The sequence below is a fragment of the Myotis daubentonii genome, chromosome 8 (genome assembly GCF_963259705.1).
Source record: "Myotis daubentonii chromosome 8, mMyoDau2.1, whole genome shotgun sequence".
NCBI lineage: Eukaryota > Metazoa > Chordata > Mammalia > Chiroptera > Vespertilionidae > Myotis > Myotis daubentonii.
In genome coordinates this window covers 59,127,784-59,146,026 of record NC_081847.1, presented here as the reverse complement: position 1 = coordinate 59,146,026, position 18,243 = coordinate 59,127,784, and the positions used below count along the sequence as shown (strand labels likewise).

At 40.8% G+C, this 18,243-nt stretch overlaps 1 protein-coding gene across 2 annotated transcripts; it reads right to left on the bottom strand.

The window, feature by feature from the left end:
• Positions 1-3,256: 3,256 nt before the first annotated feature.
• LOC132239766 (myosin regulatory light polypeptide 9) lies at positions 3,257-13,724 on the bottom strand. 2 transcript variants are annotated; one of them, XM_059706583.1, is made up of 4 exons: positions 13,572-13,724; positions 7,803-8,001; positions 7,027-7,188; positions 3,257-3,757 (listed from the first exon to the last, which is right to left on the bottom strand). In XM_059706583.1, exons 2-4 carry the CDS (start codon positions 7,984-7,986, stop codon positions 3,585-3,587), a joined length of 519 nt encoding a protein of 172 aa, XP_059562566.1. In that variant the 5' UTR covers positions 7,987-8,001; positions 13,572-13,724; the 3' UTR covers positions 3,257-3,584. The 2 variants fall into 2 exon arrangements, with proteins under 2 accessions (XP_059562566.1, XP_059562565.1); XM_059706582.1 differs by lacking the exon at positions 13,572-13,724 and adding an exon at positions 9,500-9,623.
• Positions 13,725-18,243: the final 4,519 nt, after the last annotated feature.

Here is an 18,243-nt window from a genome sequence, read left to right as displayed (position 1 = left end):
GATGAGCACAGCCGGGGGTTTCGCTGGCGTCCTCCACGCGGCCGGTGTGTGCGGGCCGGGGCGGGTGCAGCCCCGCCGCCCGTCTCGCGCCCCCCACGCCGCCGCGGGTCCCCGCGCCCTTCCGCATTCCGCGGGCGCCGGGTGGGGCCTGGAATTTGACCCGGGCGGGGCGGGCGCAGCCCCTCAGGGTTAGGGGTTCCCGGGCGTCGGAAACCGCCCACCCGGGCTGCCGGAGTCAACGAATGAAAGCGCAGCGGGTCTAGTTAAATCTGAACTTCAGGTAAAACAAGTAATTTTTTAGGTGTGTCCCACGGAACACTGGGGAAGGGAAAGGGGCGCGAACTCCTGCAAACCTTTTAAACTGCACTCCAATCCGACGCATCATTGGCTCCCTTTTTCTTACCCTCAGATTATAAGGTTTACGGTGCCAGGCCAGGGACAGCAGGTTCCAGTCCCTCTCCAACCACAAGGTTTTATTCAAATTACTTGCTTTCCTTTGGGTCATTAAGGAGATGTCAGAAACACACACGCATACAATCGCGCGGACACACTACTTAATGCTCTTGGCCGAAAAGGAACCCGCGAAGCTACATTATTCACGTTTTGTCGCGGTTCCTGTGGTGGCTATGGCCGTCAGTCCCTCGGCCTGGAAGAAGTTGGACAGCACTATTTCTGAAGGGAGGATAGGCAGCTTAACAGCAAACCTTGACGGAGCACTAGGGATTGCCTGAATGCGTGCTGATGCTGGGGAGATGAAAAACTCATTTATATTCTGGCAATGTTCGATCAGAAATTCCTAGATGTTAGACTCGGTTCGGCGCTCCGTACTGCAGTTCTTAAACGGTAGCATGCATAAGAAACGCCTGCAGGGCCTGGTCGGAGGTTCTTGAGCCCCAGCCCCAGAGATTCAGATTCAGCAGGCGGCGGGTGAGGTGATAATTTGTATTTCCAGGGGACGCTGATGCTTGGTCCTCGTCCCAGCCCAGGTCCAGTTCCTAACTGAATGCATTTTCTCAATAAAATTTGAAAAGCAACTGCAGAGAAGTCATACCTGGGTTCTAAAATATTTGATTTTCTGTACATTCTGTTCTTGGTCCAATAATTTAAATAATTTTCCCCCCAAACATAAGATTTTGGCTTCTTAGGTCTTTGTCTTAGCGCTCTTCTAAGTATGGCCTATTGCCACTGCATAAACCCTCACGCTGCCACCTTAATAGCTGAGACACCCTGACTGTACCTTGACCATTATCACAGAAAGCTCTACTAGGTAACACTGTTCTAAAAAAAAATAATAATAATAACTTAAGGTATATTTTTCCTCTCAAGATTCAAAAGAAAAAGAGTATTAATGAAAAGCTGAGTATCTAAATGTCTAGCACTTGGGAAATGGTTATTCATGGCATATCCTTCTCAAATGTGTTTAATATAACTGAGGAACTAAATTTTAAATTTATGGTTTTCATGTTTTGTGGCTCTACCTCTCTTAAGCCCTTTTACTGTTTTCTGACTCTTCTTACAACTTGCCGGCATCGCCCTTAGTCTAGGTGTTACACCTCTTGCTGTCCTTTTTCTCCTACTTTGTAGAAAATCATTGCCTTTCCTTTTCAGAATTTGCTTTTGTCTGAGTCTGGCTTTCTTCCCTTTTTCCCAGCAGCACTCATCAATTCCTGCTCTCCAGTCATAGGTTTCTGGATCAAGTAAAATTTGGGATCTGGAGTCCAAATGACAATATAATCCTACCAATGCTGCCCCTATTAGGTTGGTTTCAAAGAACGTTTGAAATGGTTTGTTTCCAGTATGATTTTCATCAGGGAGACTGGTTTCCAGTCAAATCCACTGATGGAGTAGATGCTTTAGCTTTTTATTAAGCAGTCATCTTCCCTTAAGCAAAGCCTATTTACTACATAGAGAATGCTATTACTGAATGAGGAGACTTATTTCACTCGGGGAGACCATGCACTGCTCCTAATGGCAGCCAGTTCTTTGAGCAGTTATCTGAAATGGAAATGGGGGCATAGCAGGAGATAATTTTAGTAAATGAGACCACTTTTTTTCTAAGTGAAAACAAGTGTTACTTGTTCTTCACTAGAAATCTGTTAAAGCAGAAGTGATTTTTTTTTTCAGTTGAAATGGAAATTCGATTCAGCAAAATAAGATTTTAACATCATGGCTATAGCCTGAAAAAAGTACTTAAGGCAGGTGGTAAGATTCTAAACTTAAAAGGGGCAAGAGCAGTCGTGGTACTGGTCCTTCTACTCCTGTTCTATAAAGCTGACTCATCTATCCTGCTGAGTGCAAAGATCTGCCACCCTGAAGGCATTCAGTAATTATTTATTGAGTGAGGTAATGATTTTGTCCAAGGATAGTTTGGTTAATAATAGCATAAAACATGAAGTTATTAGAGTAATTGTCAATTACTCATCTTTATAGGCTAATTGTAAAATTTTTCAACCAACTCCCCCCACAATGCTTCAACTTTTAAACTCATCAATCTTTCAGCTTTTTGAAGTGCAAAGCAAATGAAAGTGTCAATCATTTCCTGATTAACTCTGAAACAGTCCTGCATTTCTGGAAACAGCAGAAATTATTTTGAGTATTGAAATAATGATCTCACTTTCCCTAGCACTTAGCTTCAGCTGTTTTGTTTGTGGGCAGGGCAGGAATGTCCAAAATTCACACTTGGACTCATGGTGAATCTCTGCATAAACAAACATGGTATTTCAATATGCATTACTGTGTTAAAAAAAGTTTTATATAATAAAAAATGCTGTACTGTATTTCCAACATTTTGAAATATTAAAAAAAAAAAATCTCTTGTTAGTAGCATTCCATAGACCCTTTGAGTCTAAAATAGTTTTAAAAATGAGGACAAATTAAAATTAAACTCATTGGCCTGGTCTAATTTTAAATGACACGAAAAGCTTAGGACAGATAAGGAGGAACATTGGTAGGTAGGTTAAACTTAAGGATTTACAACTACTAAAACTATCATATATATGCAAATCCTATAGCAAATTATTTTTAAAATTGGAAGACAAAGTGCAGGAAACACAATTAAGGCAGTTAAACTTGTATTTCTTTGGGAAGGGACGAATGAATAGCAGAGGAGATAGGATTGTTAGGAAAACTGGGAGAAGTAAGAAAAAGGTCGAACAACCACACCATTTTCTAGGTTTTTGCCTCATGTACCTTTCATTGGAAGATGCAACTAAAACGAATAAAAGTCAATTTTGATAAATAAAGAACTTTAAACAAGTAAGTTTTGATCATAAAATTTAATTATGGTTCAGAAAAAAATTGAGTGAATTACTTTTCTGAAAAAATATATTGACTCTGTGTAGATTGCAGTTATGAGGGGGTGGGGAAGGCTGGTAAGTTCAATTACCTATTTTCTATTCTGAAAATCACAAAAAGTCCTACTTCCAGTCTGATTATAGAGATGGCTGTGCCCAAAATGGCTGAGAATAAATACCACAAGAAAGGCAAAAGCTGCAAAGCTAGGGCATGTTATGGACTCTAAGAGAAAGTCTCAGAAATACCCAATGTGGCGACAAAGAACATTTGGCTGCAATTTGGGGTTCTTTTCAGTCATCTTTATCTTTTGCTCCATGTTTAAGGATGCGTGTGAACTCAATGTAATTGAAATTTCCCTTTTTGTCAATAGGCGCTTCTCTGTACAGCTCATCCACTTCCTCATCTGTAAACCGATCTCCCATTGTTGTCAGCAGCTCTCTCAGGTAATCTTCCTGAATGGTGCCTGAAAAATAAAGAACTGGGGTTCAGAATATATACTACTCTGAGGATTAATTACAAGGAGCATCTACACTTGACTATGTATGCTCTATGCTAAGCACTATAAATATGCACATACATGAAATATGGGTCTCTACATGGTTAAGTCAGCCTCAGCAGTTGTCTAGAAAACGGGTAGTTGCCTAGTGGCATTAACCTGCTCTGCTCTAACAATCTTCCTCCACATCCATCTCCTGATCTCTTGATAATAGGGGCTAAACTGATGCCTAAATAAAAGCAATATAGTATGATTAAGGAATCTATGCCTTATGGTTCTTTAAAGGAGCATGAATGGTCATACTTATTCTATAAGTAAATAACACTAAAACCAATACCACATTATAAAATCAATAAAGTGCTTCAGTGGAAAAAAATGCTGGAGTCTTGAGGTCCAGTTCTAACAAGCTACGTTATTTCAGATATTTCACTTTACCTCTGACTTTGTTGTGTTTTTTTGTGTGTGTGTTTTTTTAAAATATATTTTATTGATTTTTTACAGAGAGGAAGGGAGAGAGATAGAGAGTTAGAAACATCGATGAGAGAGAAACATCGATCAGCTGCCTCCTGCACATCTCCTACTGGGATGTGCGTGCCCGCAACCCAGGTACATGCCCTTGACCGGAATCGAATCTGGGACCTTTCAGTCCGCAGGCCGACGCTCTATCCTCTGAGCCAAACCAGTTTCGGCAGACTTTGTTTTTTAATATGTAAAATGAGATTCTTAAATGTTTGTTTTTTTAAAACCTAATTTAGAATTCATAACAAATATGGCCAAGCCCAGAGTGTGCAAAAATACTGAGTAAATGTTTGAGCATTAATTATGTCACAGTCACCGGGCTAAGAATTGGGGATGAGAATGGTGAGCCAAAAGGTGTGCTTCTACTCTGGAAGTGTGAAAGCAGGAGAATCAGAATCATCCAGAGAGCTTAAAAAAAAAAAAGAAGTCCTGACATCTTCCTTGATTTATTATCTGGCATTGATATTTTTATTTTTTAAAATTGATTTTAGATAGAGGAAGGGAGGGAGTGGGAGAGAGGGAGAAAGACATCAATGTAAGAAACATCGATTGGTTGCCTCCCACACACACACCTGGACCAGGGATCGATCCTGAAACCTGGGTATGTGCCCAGGCTGGGAATTGAACCTGCTACCACAGGGGTCCTCAAACTACGGCCCACGGGTCACATGAAAATACAAATATTGTATTTGTTCCCGTTTTGTTTTTTTACTTCAAAATAAGATATGTGCAGTGTGCATAGGAATTTGTTCATAGTTTTTTTTAAAACTATAGTCCGGCCCTCCAACGGTCTGAGGGACAGTGAACTGGCCCCCTGTTTAAAAAGTTTGAGGACCCCCTGTGCTACCATTTTGTGTATGGGACAACACTCCAACCAACTGAGCCACTTGGCCAGGGCTATTTTTTTTTTTTTTTTTAAATCTCGGATTGAATTGGAAAAACAACAAGAACCATAGCTCTAGAGTTTCTTATGGGAAGTGACCTTATAATTTAAACTAATTTTATAGGAAATATATTATCCTTGAGTGAGGATAAAAAAAACCGGTACCAAAAATCTTAGATTTTCAGCTTGTAGAAATAAATCATCATCTATAGCCAAGCCATTCAACTATCACATGAACTAATCATTGACTATGTGCAATGGACTGTGGTGGGTGGTAGAAGGGGTTACAGAGATGGGAAAATAATGCCGTTGAAGACACACAGCCATTACCCTGGAAACAGGAAGAGACTGTGATGATTGGAAGTAAGTACACACAGTATGTATCAGAAGAGAGATAAATAAAATTAATCTGGAAGTGGAAAGAAAGGAGAGACGCCCTAGCTGGTTTGGCTCAGTGGATAAAGCGTCGACCTGCGGACCAAAGGGTCCCAGGTTCAATTCTGGTCAAGAGAACATGCCCAAGGTTTCAGGCTCGATCCCTAGTAGGAGGCATGCAGGAGGCAGCTAATCAATGATTCTCATCGATGTCTATCTCTCTCTCCTTCTCCCTGCCTCTCTGAAATCAATAAAAATATATTTAGAAAAAAAGAAAGAGACTTTAAATTTTCTGAGTAGGAAAAAATAGTAGGAAAATATAGACTAGGCTCTATAAAGAATATGACAATTGAAGAGTTTGAAGAATGGATAAGACATTTTACTCTTTTATGGTTTTATTCCCCTCCATTAAAAAAACAAACACCTGCTTACAATTTAAAAATTCAATCAATACACAAGTGTCTTTAGGAGAAAAAAAGCAAGTCTCCTCTGCCTGCCTCTACCCCAGTCCTCCCAGAAAAAAAAAGTTAAGAGTTTCGAGTTCAGTAGGAGGGAGAGGTGGTATGATGAGGGAGACACAGAGGCAGAAATGGTGGAGGTAAGTTAGGACACCAATGCACAGAGTAGCTTGGAAGGAGGTTAGAAAGATGATATAAAAGTCGCGAGTGGTATACTTGAATAGGCCAAAAGAGGCCATATTGTGGGGAGCCTGGAAAGCCAAAGTGGGGACAGTATGCTTCCATTACCAAACTATGCTTGGCTTATTTACATGTAAACTACTCCAAGTAATGCAAAACCAAAGGGTGTGCCTTCCTTTTAAAAACTTGCCCTCTTATCTTTTATATACACTTCTGTCAAAGGATCAGGCATTTCTGTAGTTATCTTTTTGGGTTTTTCTGAGAGTTAACTCTGGGCCAGGCAATATGCTATTATCTCATTTCTTCATTTAATCCTCACAACAACCCTGTGAGGTAGGTAATATTATTGCCCATTTTACAAATAAGAAAACAGAGATTTAGATAGTTACGTAACTTGCCCCAACTCACACAGTTATTATGCAGAAAAGGAATATGAAACCAGAGAGTTTCATACCAGATTTAAACAATCTCAGAACTGAGAGGTACCTGATAAACAAACATAGGACTGTACTGGTGTCATGGCCTATAGCAATTTACACTTTACCCAAGATTACACTAGTAAAAGTTATTCATTCAATACATATTTACTTTGAGCCTAACCCTTATGGAGTATAACTTTCCTAAAAACTTTCAAATATACCCATTAAATTTTAAATCAAATATTTAAATTCAGAAGCAGTAAATGAGTGATGCCATAGGAGAAGCCTATCTAAAACAAAACTGAACCAACAGGTATGGTATAAACCTGAGAGTACTGTGTCATCATATTTCAAGTTATATATTTTAGTTACCATAACTAAAAATTAAATCATGGTAATTACCAGTTGCTTCTTCATCAAAGCAAGCAAAAGCATTTCTGATGACATCTTCTGGATCTGTGCCATTTAACTTCTCACCAAACATCGTGAGGAACATGGTGAAATTTATGGGACCCGGAGCCTCATTCATCATGGCATCTAGATACTCATCAGTTGGATTTTTTCCTAAATAAAAAAAGAGGGCCATAATTCTGATTACATCACAAAATGTATCACCTATTCATCATAGTAAACATTTTGACAAAAAAGACTTATCATTTATACAATTTGCTGTTTACATTCATGATAGCAGAACTATTAGGAAAACAGTCTTCTTAATGAACAGGGCCTATATTAAGAGTGGAGATTATATTCTATTCCATTGTAATGTCAAAAGGAATGATACTGCTCTCATAATCAAGATCAGCCCTTGCAATACACACAAAAATAGCTGGCCTCTGGCCCAATCATGAGATCTGGCCAGAAATTTGCAGGTGGTCCAAGGACCACACTTTGGGAGACACTGCTCTAGACTTTGAATCTTATTTAGTAAACCATAACATCATTAGATTGGCTTCATAGAACTTTAAGACTTAAGAAATAAACATAAAAGACATTACAAAAAATCTATAATAATAAAAGCGTAATATGCTAATTAGACCAGCTGTCCTTCTGGATGTCCTTCCCTCCGGACAAAGCCGCAGCAGGCAGGGGCGGGGGCTGGCGGGGCCAAGGCCCTTGCACGAGTTTCATGCATCGGGCCTCTAGTCTAGTATATTAATATTAAAACTGATCATTACCCAGGGAGGCAAGCATATCATGCAAATCTTCCTTGTCAATGAAACCATCTCTGTTCTGATCAATCATGTTGAAGGCCTCTTTAAACTCCTGAATCTGCGACTGGTCAAACATGGCAAACACATTGGATGTTGCGCGCTGGGGGCGCTTCTTGGTGGTCTTGGTCTTTGCCCTTTTGCTCGACATGGTGGTGGTTAGTTCCTAATTAGGAAAGGAAATATAAGGAGACAAAGAACAACAAAAGGTGAAATGAACGTTCCTTATATGTTTAAGCTACTTAGAATGCGTCTAAAAAATATTCAGCAGGATAGTATCACTTGGCAAAAATATCTCTCAGTTAATAGATACCATTACTCATGGAACCAAACTACAAAGAGAACAATCAGAATCATGCTTTGAGTTCATTCATTTAGCAGTTGTGACATTTAATCAATAGTTGATCACTAACTTTAACTTCCAAACTATAACCAACATTAATTCAAATCCTAGAGCATATCAAGATTGCATATCCCCATGTTGCTTTACAGCCTAATAAGAACTGATAACCAAATCTATTGGTTTAATAGCAATATAGAAACAAGACACAAAAGAATGTAGGTACCCTGGGGAAGCAGTTCCAGTTCTATACTTCAGTGACTTGGAACTATTGAGGAATACTAATTCATTTTTAATAGGTGGATTCTTCTACAGCCCTAGCCTATACTAGTTATTCCATTCTAAAGTGGACAGAAAGTAGGAGGATGACTAACTGATGGAACACATCTTCATCTCTTTTTTTTTTTTTTTTTTAATATATTTTATTGATTTTTCACAGAGAGGAAGGGAGAGAGATAGAGAGAGTTAGAAACATCGATGAGAGAGAAACATCGATCAGCTGCCTCCTGCACATCCCCCACCGGGGATATGCCCGCAACCCAGGCACATGCCCTTGACCGGAATCGAGCCCGGGACCTCTCAGTCCGCAGGCTGACGCTCTATCCACTGAGCCAAACCGGTTTTGGCCACATCTTCATCTCTTAATCTTTATTGCCAAGTATTGTTTTCACTTCTAACTAGCATTTCTTACTGCACCCTTACTTCTAGAATCTTTGTCAAGAAAGTTATTTGTTGCCCTAGACAGTTTTGCTCAATGGGTAGAGCGTCGGCCTGAGGACTGAAGGGTCCCAGGTTCAATTCCGGTCAAGGGCATATGCCCAGGTTGGGGGCTCCATCCCCAGTTGGGGGCATGCAGGAGGCAGCCAATCAATGATTCTCTCTCATCATTGATGTTTCTCTCTCTCTCCCTCTCCCTTCCTCTCTGAAATCAATAAAAATATATTTTTAAAAAAGATATTTGTTGAAAGGCTAACTGAAAAGTATAGAAAACTCTGAAGTTAATTAATCTATAATTAAGTTTTACTGATATTTCCACAATTTCTTGCCCAGAGTCAAGCTTGAAGTGACTAAGTTCTCTATACAAAAATCAGAGCACAGTAGTTTTTAAAACTAATTTAGTTGTTTTTTTTTTTAAGTTTGGAAACTATCTTTGCTCTCTAATAATCTAAATTTATCCCTATAAAATTTAAGTTAAAAGCAAGAAGAATATCTCATACCTAACATGAAAAGGCTGAATCTTAAATAAAACAAAAACAAAAAAACCACTATAAAATTTTAGTTGGAGTTAAAAATCCCATCATCATCAGATAAAATGTTACCGTACCATCCTTCAGAGCTGATGTGGTGACAGTAGTCTGCAAAACCTCTAATGAGCAAGACTAAGACACTGTATTGAGTTATATTCTTCCACGCAGGTCTAAAATAGGCACCACTGATTTCATTCTCTGACCAGGATAACAATTTTAAAGCTTACGTTCTGAAAACAACATTTAGCTATGATGTAGCAAAACACTATGCCCTTGATCTAAAAATAAGTCTGTGGGTTGCAAAGAATGAAGCACTACCTAGATCTCAGCACTGCAAAGTGACCTTAGAATACAATGCTTTGTATGAGTGTAAAGTTATTTCTTACATTCTCTCCTTGGTTATACCACATCTTCCAGACTAAATTCAATCATGGGAATAATTAGAAAAGCTCTGCCTTAGTTTCCCCTCCCCCAAGCTAAATCTGTTCTTAGATTTTAGTAGGAAATTCCACAAAGAAAAGTCACAAATTCTAGTCCATCCAATACAGCACCCGGTAGAGAAACACTGGAATGTGTTATTGGTAAGATATACCTTCCATGACACTGAAATTATGACACATACTCTTTCCCAATTTCCAAGTTTCCTTTAATCACCCTTTAGGAGACTGTCTTTCATAATTTACCTAAACCATTTACGAAAGCATTATTTTCATGCTGTAACACCTTCTCTGGACAGTAAATTCCATTATTAACTACATAAAGCTGTAATTTCCCCCTCTATTCTGAATGTAGTTTTAAAAACTACAAGAAGTATGGAGTATATTATCCCGTCATCTCTTAAATGTTCTGAGGGACTTAGGGTAAGTGGTTGAAACCCGATGAGTGGCACATATTTACCAGTGCAAATCTGTTTATTATTTTAGGCATGCCATGTCATTGCAAACCAAAGCACATGTTTAAAAATAGTCTGTTTTGTTTGACAACATTGTCTTCCTCTAATGATGCAGGAATGCCAGTTATTATAAGACCAAAGAAACGGATGAGAATTATAAGTCAAATGGTTGACAACTGATTTTTGAATCTACAAAACCTCATATTGTATCTGGTGGAGGGAGGGGGCTCTAAGTACTTTTTAAAAATACTTAATTTGGGTTATAAAGTAATACACATACGTTGAGTTCTGATATATTTCCTATTAGTCTTTCTTTTAATCATGCATTCTTTAAGTTTGTAAATGAGTTACAGTTTTTTAAAAATTATAAAGTTTTTTGGGTCAGCACTGACAGTGATCTTACCTAGAACTTTTCTTTAGCTCATTCAATATTTATCATCAACCTTTAATACAGCGGTTCTCAACCTGTGGGTCGCGACCCCTTTGGCGGTCGAACGACCTTTTCACAGGGGTCGCCTAAGACCATCCTGCATATCAGATATTTACATTACGATTCATAACAGTAGCAACATCACAGTTATGAAGTAGCAACGAAAATAATTTTATGGTTGGGTCACAGCATGAAGAACTGTATTTAAAGGGCCAGAAGGTTGAGAACCTTTAATATAATCAGTTAATGGCAATAATGTGCATCAAATGTCACTAATGTTGAAAACTATTTAAGAATTAAGAAATATAAAGCAAGTGTCCTATCTTTAAGGAGCCTAAAATTTTGTTGGGGAGGCATCTATAAAGAAATAAAATGATTGGTTCAACTTATGAAATGAGTCACATAGTTTTCATTCCAGAAGTATGACTCTCAAAACAATGTGTGACAATAATGAAAAATAACTCAAAGGTGGTACATGATTATCAAATACTGTGAGTTCAGAAAAGATCTTTGTTCCTAAAAGACTCAGAGAGGGGGATAAGAAGACCCTGAAAAACCCTGTTCCACTTAGAAGCTACAAGACATTATTAAAATTAAGAGATGCAGATGTTAGTCTTAATTCTACCAAACACTGGTAGTGTAAATTGGGCAAGTTACTACCTTTTCAAGGAGGTTATAGTCTGTTCTATGCATTTATCTCCCACCAGAAATCCTGGGCCTTTCAAGGACAGGGAGTTTAGCTTCACAGCTAGTTATTCCAAAACAAGGAAAGTCAGTGTATTTTTTTCCTACCAAACTAAAAGTATGAGGTGGAATAAACACTGGTGGAGAGGGAGCTGAATCAGGAACTGTGCTATGATCCCAAGGAGCAAATTACGTATGATATTGTCATTATATTATTCCTTGCTATGACTAAGTTTTCTGTCCATTTTCACTTTCCCCAAACAATTAAGACTGTAACTGTCTTATTTTAACAAGACCTCAGAAAATGCACAATTCTCAAAGAAATTTAGAAATCTGGGGTAAATTGAAAATATTTCATATAGCAATGTAGGTATTCTTTATTTAGGAAGGGAAGATTACCACGTAGGCACCTCAGAATTCCAAATTATGAGGATCCTCACTCATTCTAGTCTATTTTTCAAGCATTTAATGGAAGATCTTTGGTGTGAAGGCATATTGTTATATGAAACTTAAAAACAGGGTGACTTGCAGAGCACGCTTCTTTCTATGAAATACATAAAGATTTCAGATGCATGAGCAAGTCAATAAAACAGACAACAAAGGTCAAGGAGATTCAGCTTACAGATCTAAAGGAGCAAAATGTTTTAAATCAAGGGAGTGAGTGGAGTGTTGGTGACAATGACTTTTGTCATTTCATTTATTTATTTTTGCTTGATTAAATAGAAAATCATTTAGGGTTATGACAAAAGGAGAAATAGATGTAAGGAAGATGTTAGGCTAGATTAAATGGTATAAGTGAAAAATAAAAATCCTCAAAGAGGATTTCCCCACACACCAACAGCAAACCAGAAGATTTTTCAGAATCTCTCCATACTATGGTTTCATTTATAAAATGAGATTAATCCATAGTGATATTACATTAGGTTACTCTAGGTAGAATCCTAGAGGCCCACACTTTTAGAGTGGTAATAATAAATGTAAGATAACCTACGACTTTTTCTACAGAATCACCACTCAAATTGACAGTATTGTGGGAAATATGATCTATTCTTTAAGGAAAAACTCCCATCTTAGAAACACTTCCTAGTATTTGGTCAGCTTCCCAAATACAGACCAAATAATTTAATCAGTGCACCTTTTTTTCAAGCTAACTATATGTAATATTTTTGATGCCAGCACAGTTTTTTAAAAGTACATTTTCAAGTTGGTGCTTCTGTTCTAACCAAGTTTTCAATTCCTGTGCACACTTCCGGTGGACGGCAGGGTTGGTTTTTTTAAGACCGCCACACCCAAAAAGTTCTCGGCACTTGACAAAGGCAATTCGCTGTCGGGGGTTGACTTGCCAGTAAAGCCTCACGTTTGAAAAGAAAACGTTTTTCTGGTTAAGTTTTATCAAAAGCCTCCCAGAACATGAATCAAATAATAGCAACTTTCAGAAACACTTCCTTTACCTTTGGATATAAAAATTTTTTGCACTTGTTAAATTCTCAACCGAACATCTATTTCTGTTCCAAAGTTCTGTAAAGAACTAATTTGTGTTTTCATATGCTCCAAAGTTAACACTGGCAAAGTGACTTAGTCCAAAGTCTCCACTCCAAAGGAACACGGTGTTGCGTTTTGGAGTTTTTCCTCAAGTCGCAAGCTAACCCCCCCCCCCCTTTTGTGTGTGTGTGTGTGTGTGTATATATATGATAGTTCTAATTACAGAAATGAATACTGAGCCGCGGAAGTTAATTTAAGTTAATTCTTCCTACTAAACGTAGCTCCGCAGCTGCAACAACAGCTGCAGCAGTGGGGCGGGGCGAGGACTCCGGGCTGGGTTTTTACGCAAATCCTCCTGAATCGGGCAAGTTTACGTTAGAAACTAAACTTAGTCCCGGAGTCAAGAGCCGGGAGGCTCGGGTTTCGCGGGCCGGGCGATCGCCCAAGTGCGCGGCGCCAGCGAGCTAAGCCACACTGCCCAAGCCCCAAGTTAGGCAACGGAGCCCCGTTCGCGTCTGGGCCACTTTGGCCGCGGCCTTCGATCCCGGAGCCGGGTCACCCGCTAGTGCACCTGCCCAGGTGCGCCGCTGCCCTCCCAGCCGCCCGGCGGAGACGGGCCGGCGAGATGCGCCCCACGTGCCGGACCGCGAGCACCACTCACCCTGCACTGCCGAGAGAACCGAGCGCTTCAGTGACCTCCTCGCTGCCCTCGCTGCCGCTATCACCACCCTTCTACACCCAGAGCCGCTAAAACACTACACTTCCGGCCTCCCCTCAGCAAACCGGAAAAAAAGCCCAGTCACCATTCTTTGCCAACAGGATGGGCCTGACTTAAGGGAAAGGCGACGGGGGGCGCAGTTGCCACTGTGATAAAAGGGCGCGATTTTGACCGAGTGCACAGGAAGGAATATAAAGCGACGACTAAGAACAGAGCAATGTGTAGAGGCTCGTTGGGTATGACGCCTGAGTTTCTGTGTTTTTTTGTGCCCACTCTTATATGTGTTTCTTTTCCTCCCCCTCCCCGTGAGCAGATGGTTGGGTCTGTCCTATGGGTTTGCCTCTCCACACCTCCCAGGGCAAGGCCAGGGGCGGGACTTGTCAGTCCGAGTCCTTGTAAGGGAAATCGCCGCGAGGGCTGCGCGGCCCACGTGACTGGCCTTCGCCCCGCCCCCCAGCGCCCGGGTCGGCCTCCCGGTCGTGCGCCTGCGCGTAGGACGCACCTCAGAGTCTGGAACGGCGCCTGTGGGTCCCACAGCTGCGCGCTCGCGTAAGCGGGTAGGTGGCCTTCGTGCGAGCGATGTGACCTCTGTGTACCGTGTTATTTTATGAGGAGTCCCACCCCATCCACCCGGGAGACAGTTCTGTGAAGTCCCAAGGGCCCTCAGCCAAGCGGCCACTATCTCTTCGGCCCAGACGGATTTCATAAGGTCACAAGCGGCTGAAGACTTCCTTCCTCTTCAAAAGCGTTTGCTATTATTTTTCCTATCAGAAGAGCCCCTCTGACAACCAGGAGAGCTGACTGGATCCGGCCTGGAAGACAGGCGACCAGCAGCAAGAGCTTGCTAAATCTCGCCCCAACCTCACTATGGTGCGGATTTGTGGCCTGTTGCAAATAGGAATAAAAAGTCGGGGCTATTTTTTTCCTCAGCTCCCCTAGCCTAGGGACAGCTCTGAAAATGCATCTTGTTAGGGGGAAAGAGAAAGTGTTCCCCGATTCTGTCTTTTCCCGTCCAAAGTCTGGTGTGGTGCTGGGCTATTATTAGTCAGATTTCTGACTCTTGGAAGAAAAAGGTGAATGGGATGCGATGACACTCGGGTCAGCACTGGGCTTCGGTGCCTGGCCTGGCTCCTGAGCTAGAACAGTTCTGAAGCTTGGAGTTGCCCCAGGGTCCTCTCCTTACGAGCTGCTCTCACTCGAATCACCATGCTGAAAAGAAAGGTAACGCTGCAGAATAGTATACAGTGGGGCCTTGACTTATGAGTTTAATTCGTTCCGTGACGGAGCTCGTAACTCACATTATTCGTATGTCAAATCAATTTGTCAAATCAGTGAAGAGTGAGACACGTGATGCTGGGCTGATGTTGTGGCGTACACTGTGACGTTCGCTCCGCCAACTAGCGGTGGGGTATCTGAAGCTGGCTCGTAACCCGAATTTTAGCTCGCAACTCAAAGCAAAACATCGGCCGAGAGACGGCTCGTATCTCGAAAAACTCGTTAGTTGGGACACTCGTAAGTCAAGGCCCCACTGTATTCTAAATATCGAGCTACACTTTCAGGGACCTCAGGAGCATTTCATCTGTTAAGCAGTCATGCAGGGTGTCCCTCCAAAATGTATACACACTTTGAATAATTATTAATTCCAATGGGTTAAATCTGAAAAGAAAGAAATAGCAATTGAGCCATCAGCTGTAAAAGTGCGTATACATTTTTTGGGGGACACCCTGTATATTTAAAGTTATCAGAGCTAAAGTCAATGAAAAATAACTGCCCCAATTCTATAGCATGACTGAACCAAAGATGATTAATTTCCTAAACTGCCTTGATAGTAAGAATCACTTGGAATACTAGTTAAAAATACAAATTATCCAACCAACTGAATGAGAACCTACTAGGGCAGGTCCAAGGCAGTCATCACAAAAGGTGGGAGTGTAGAGCTAGATGGCTTAGGGCAGCGGTTCTCAACCTGTGGGTCGAGACCCCTTTGGGGGTCAAACGATCCTTTCACAGGGGTCACCTAAGACCATCGGAAAACATATACATAATTAGATATTGTTTTTGTGATTAATCACTATGCTTTAATTATGTTCAATTTGTAACAATGAAAATACATCCTGAATATCAGATATTTACATGACGATTCATAACAGTAGCAACATTACAGTTATGAAGTAGCAACGAAAATAATTTTGTGGTTGGGGGTCACCACAACATGAGGAACTGTATTAAAGGGTCGCGGCATTAGGGAGGTTGAGAACCACTGGCTTAGGGTCTCAGGCTTAGGCAGTGACAACTCAGACTCCAAATGACTGGGCGGCAGACTCCAGTTCTTGGAGTTTGGCTTGGGCAGCAGTGAAAGGACCCTACAGCTGAGCGCCCTGCCGTGCACACACAGCTCCACTGAGTGGACGTCTGCCACCACAGAGCGCAAGCCTTCCACAGCTGTCCTTGAGAAAGAAAACTTTAACCCATAACAAGGAAATAGTTTCGTTTCCCCTTCAGTTCCAAACGGAGCAGGAACTTCTTTTCCTTCTGCAGTGACAGAGAATTGCCTTGTTCATCTTCCTTTTTCCACTCAGTGAACAGGTAAACAGTGACTGCATTGCCAACGCACTGCCGTGGGTGCTGTGGTTTATGGTTTTTGAAATAGAACATCATTGCTACCTCTTGGATGGAGAGGGAGGGCATAGAAAGGATCACAAAGGCACAGGGGCTGTCAGGAAATAATTGTGGGACAGATCATTACAGTACAATTAGGTAAGGCCTATAGGAGGAGCACACAGGAGGAAATAAACCTGTCTATAGAGACAGGTTTATGGAAGGTGTCCCCCGGAGGACTACTGAAGAACTGATTCTAGAAGTCAGTGGGGAAAGACAGGAGAGAGTCCAGGCAAAGGGAGTCACATGTTTGATTGTATGAAGGTGATCAGGAGGCACATATTTTTCAATACCCACAAATAAATACCTAAAAAAAATTTAGGTTTATGCTTACTTCAACAAATTCTTTAGTTTCCTCATCTGAAAAAGGGCACAGAATTAATACCCACTATATTCAATCATTGTGAGAATTGAGACAATCCATGTGAGAAATCTTTGGTTGTATTAGGCACTGAAATTTGGAGTTTGTAGAGTAGTTAGCCTACCCTGACTAATTACTATACCAGTGCTTTGTCTACTCTACTGGAGGAAACAGGCTGAATGGTCACACTTTACTTTAGTGACCACAGACTTCAAGTGGGCCCTTGATGCTACCTTGATGCTCATAACATTTCTGCAGTTCTTTAATGCTCCTGCTCTCTTAGATGTCAGTTTTATAATTGTTTTCTTACACCTCCAAAACCTCCCATTCTTGCTCTTGTTTCTAAGTCACTGAGTAAAAAATGATTCCCACAAGCTCCCACCAACACATCTACCCACCCGCTAACATCTGTCCCCATATATTATCTTCACCCTCCTCTCTTTCCATAAGAGCAAGAAGAGTTCTTGCTCTTATGGAAAACCAGTCCTCCATTTGCTCTCATGTCACTCCAATGATTCTGTCCTCTCCTGCATCATCGAGTTGTGTTTTTTTCTCTCCCTCTCCATCTCTTTCCCTCCAAGTATTCCCATCAACAAGTATGCTGTAAGTGTCTTATATGTGGCAGGCAGAACCAAGACTCCTCAGAGATGTCCACATCCAAATCTCCAGAACCTGTGAATATGTTTGGTTATGTGGCGAAGAGAATTAAGGTTGCTAATGAGCTGATCTTAAAATAGGAAGATTATCCTGTGTTATCCCAGTGGGCCTGATATAATTACAAGGGGCCTTAAAAGTAGAAGAGGGAGGCAGGATAAGACAAAAGGAGGCAGAAAAGTGGAAGAATGGTCAGAGTGATGCAGTGTTGCTGACTTTTTAAAGATAGAGGAAGGGGGACATGAGCAAAGAATGTGGGTGACCTCTAGAAGCAGGAAAAGGCAAGAAAATGGATTTCCCCCAGAACCTCTAGAAAGGAATAGTCTTGGTTACACCTTTTTTTCCCCCAGTGAGACCCAGTATGGACTTCTAAACTATCAAATTATAAGATAATTGAGATGTGTTATTTTAAGTCACTAAATTTATAGTAATTGGTTATCGCGGCAATAGAAAACTAATATTGACAAAAACATCAACCCTCTTCCTGATGCATGATCCTTCAGCTATTGTCCTATTTCTTTTTAAATATATATATATATATATATATATATATATATACATATATATGTGTATATATATATATATATATATATATATATTTTAAAATATATTTTATTGATTTTCCACAGAGAGGAAAGGAGAGGGATAGAGAGCCAGAAACATTGATGAGAGAGAAACACCGATCAGCTGCCTCCTGCACACCTCCCACTGGAGATGTGCCCACAACCAAGGTACATGCCCTTGACCGGAATCGAACCCGGGACCTTTCAGTCCGCAGGCTGATGCTCTATCCACTGAGCCAAACCAGTTAGGGCTATATATATATTTTTATTGATTTCAGAGAGGAAGGGAGAGGGAGAGAGAGATAGAAACATCAACAATGAGAGAGAATCATTGATTGGCTGCCTCCTGCATGCACCACACTGGGGATCAAGTCCACAA

Bases quoted from the DNA above. Each gene is read 5' to 3' on its own strand.
- LOC132239766 (XM_059706582.1), bottom strand. The intron at 7,189-7,802 runs GTAATGATCAGT...TTTTTTATTTAG, and splicing joins TGATATGCTTGCCTCCCTGG to GAAAAAATCCAACTGATGAG. The intron at 3,758-7,026 runs GTAATTACCATG...TTTATTTTTCAG, and splicing joins CTTTGATGAAGAAGCAACTG to GCACCATTCAGGAAGATTAC.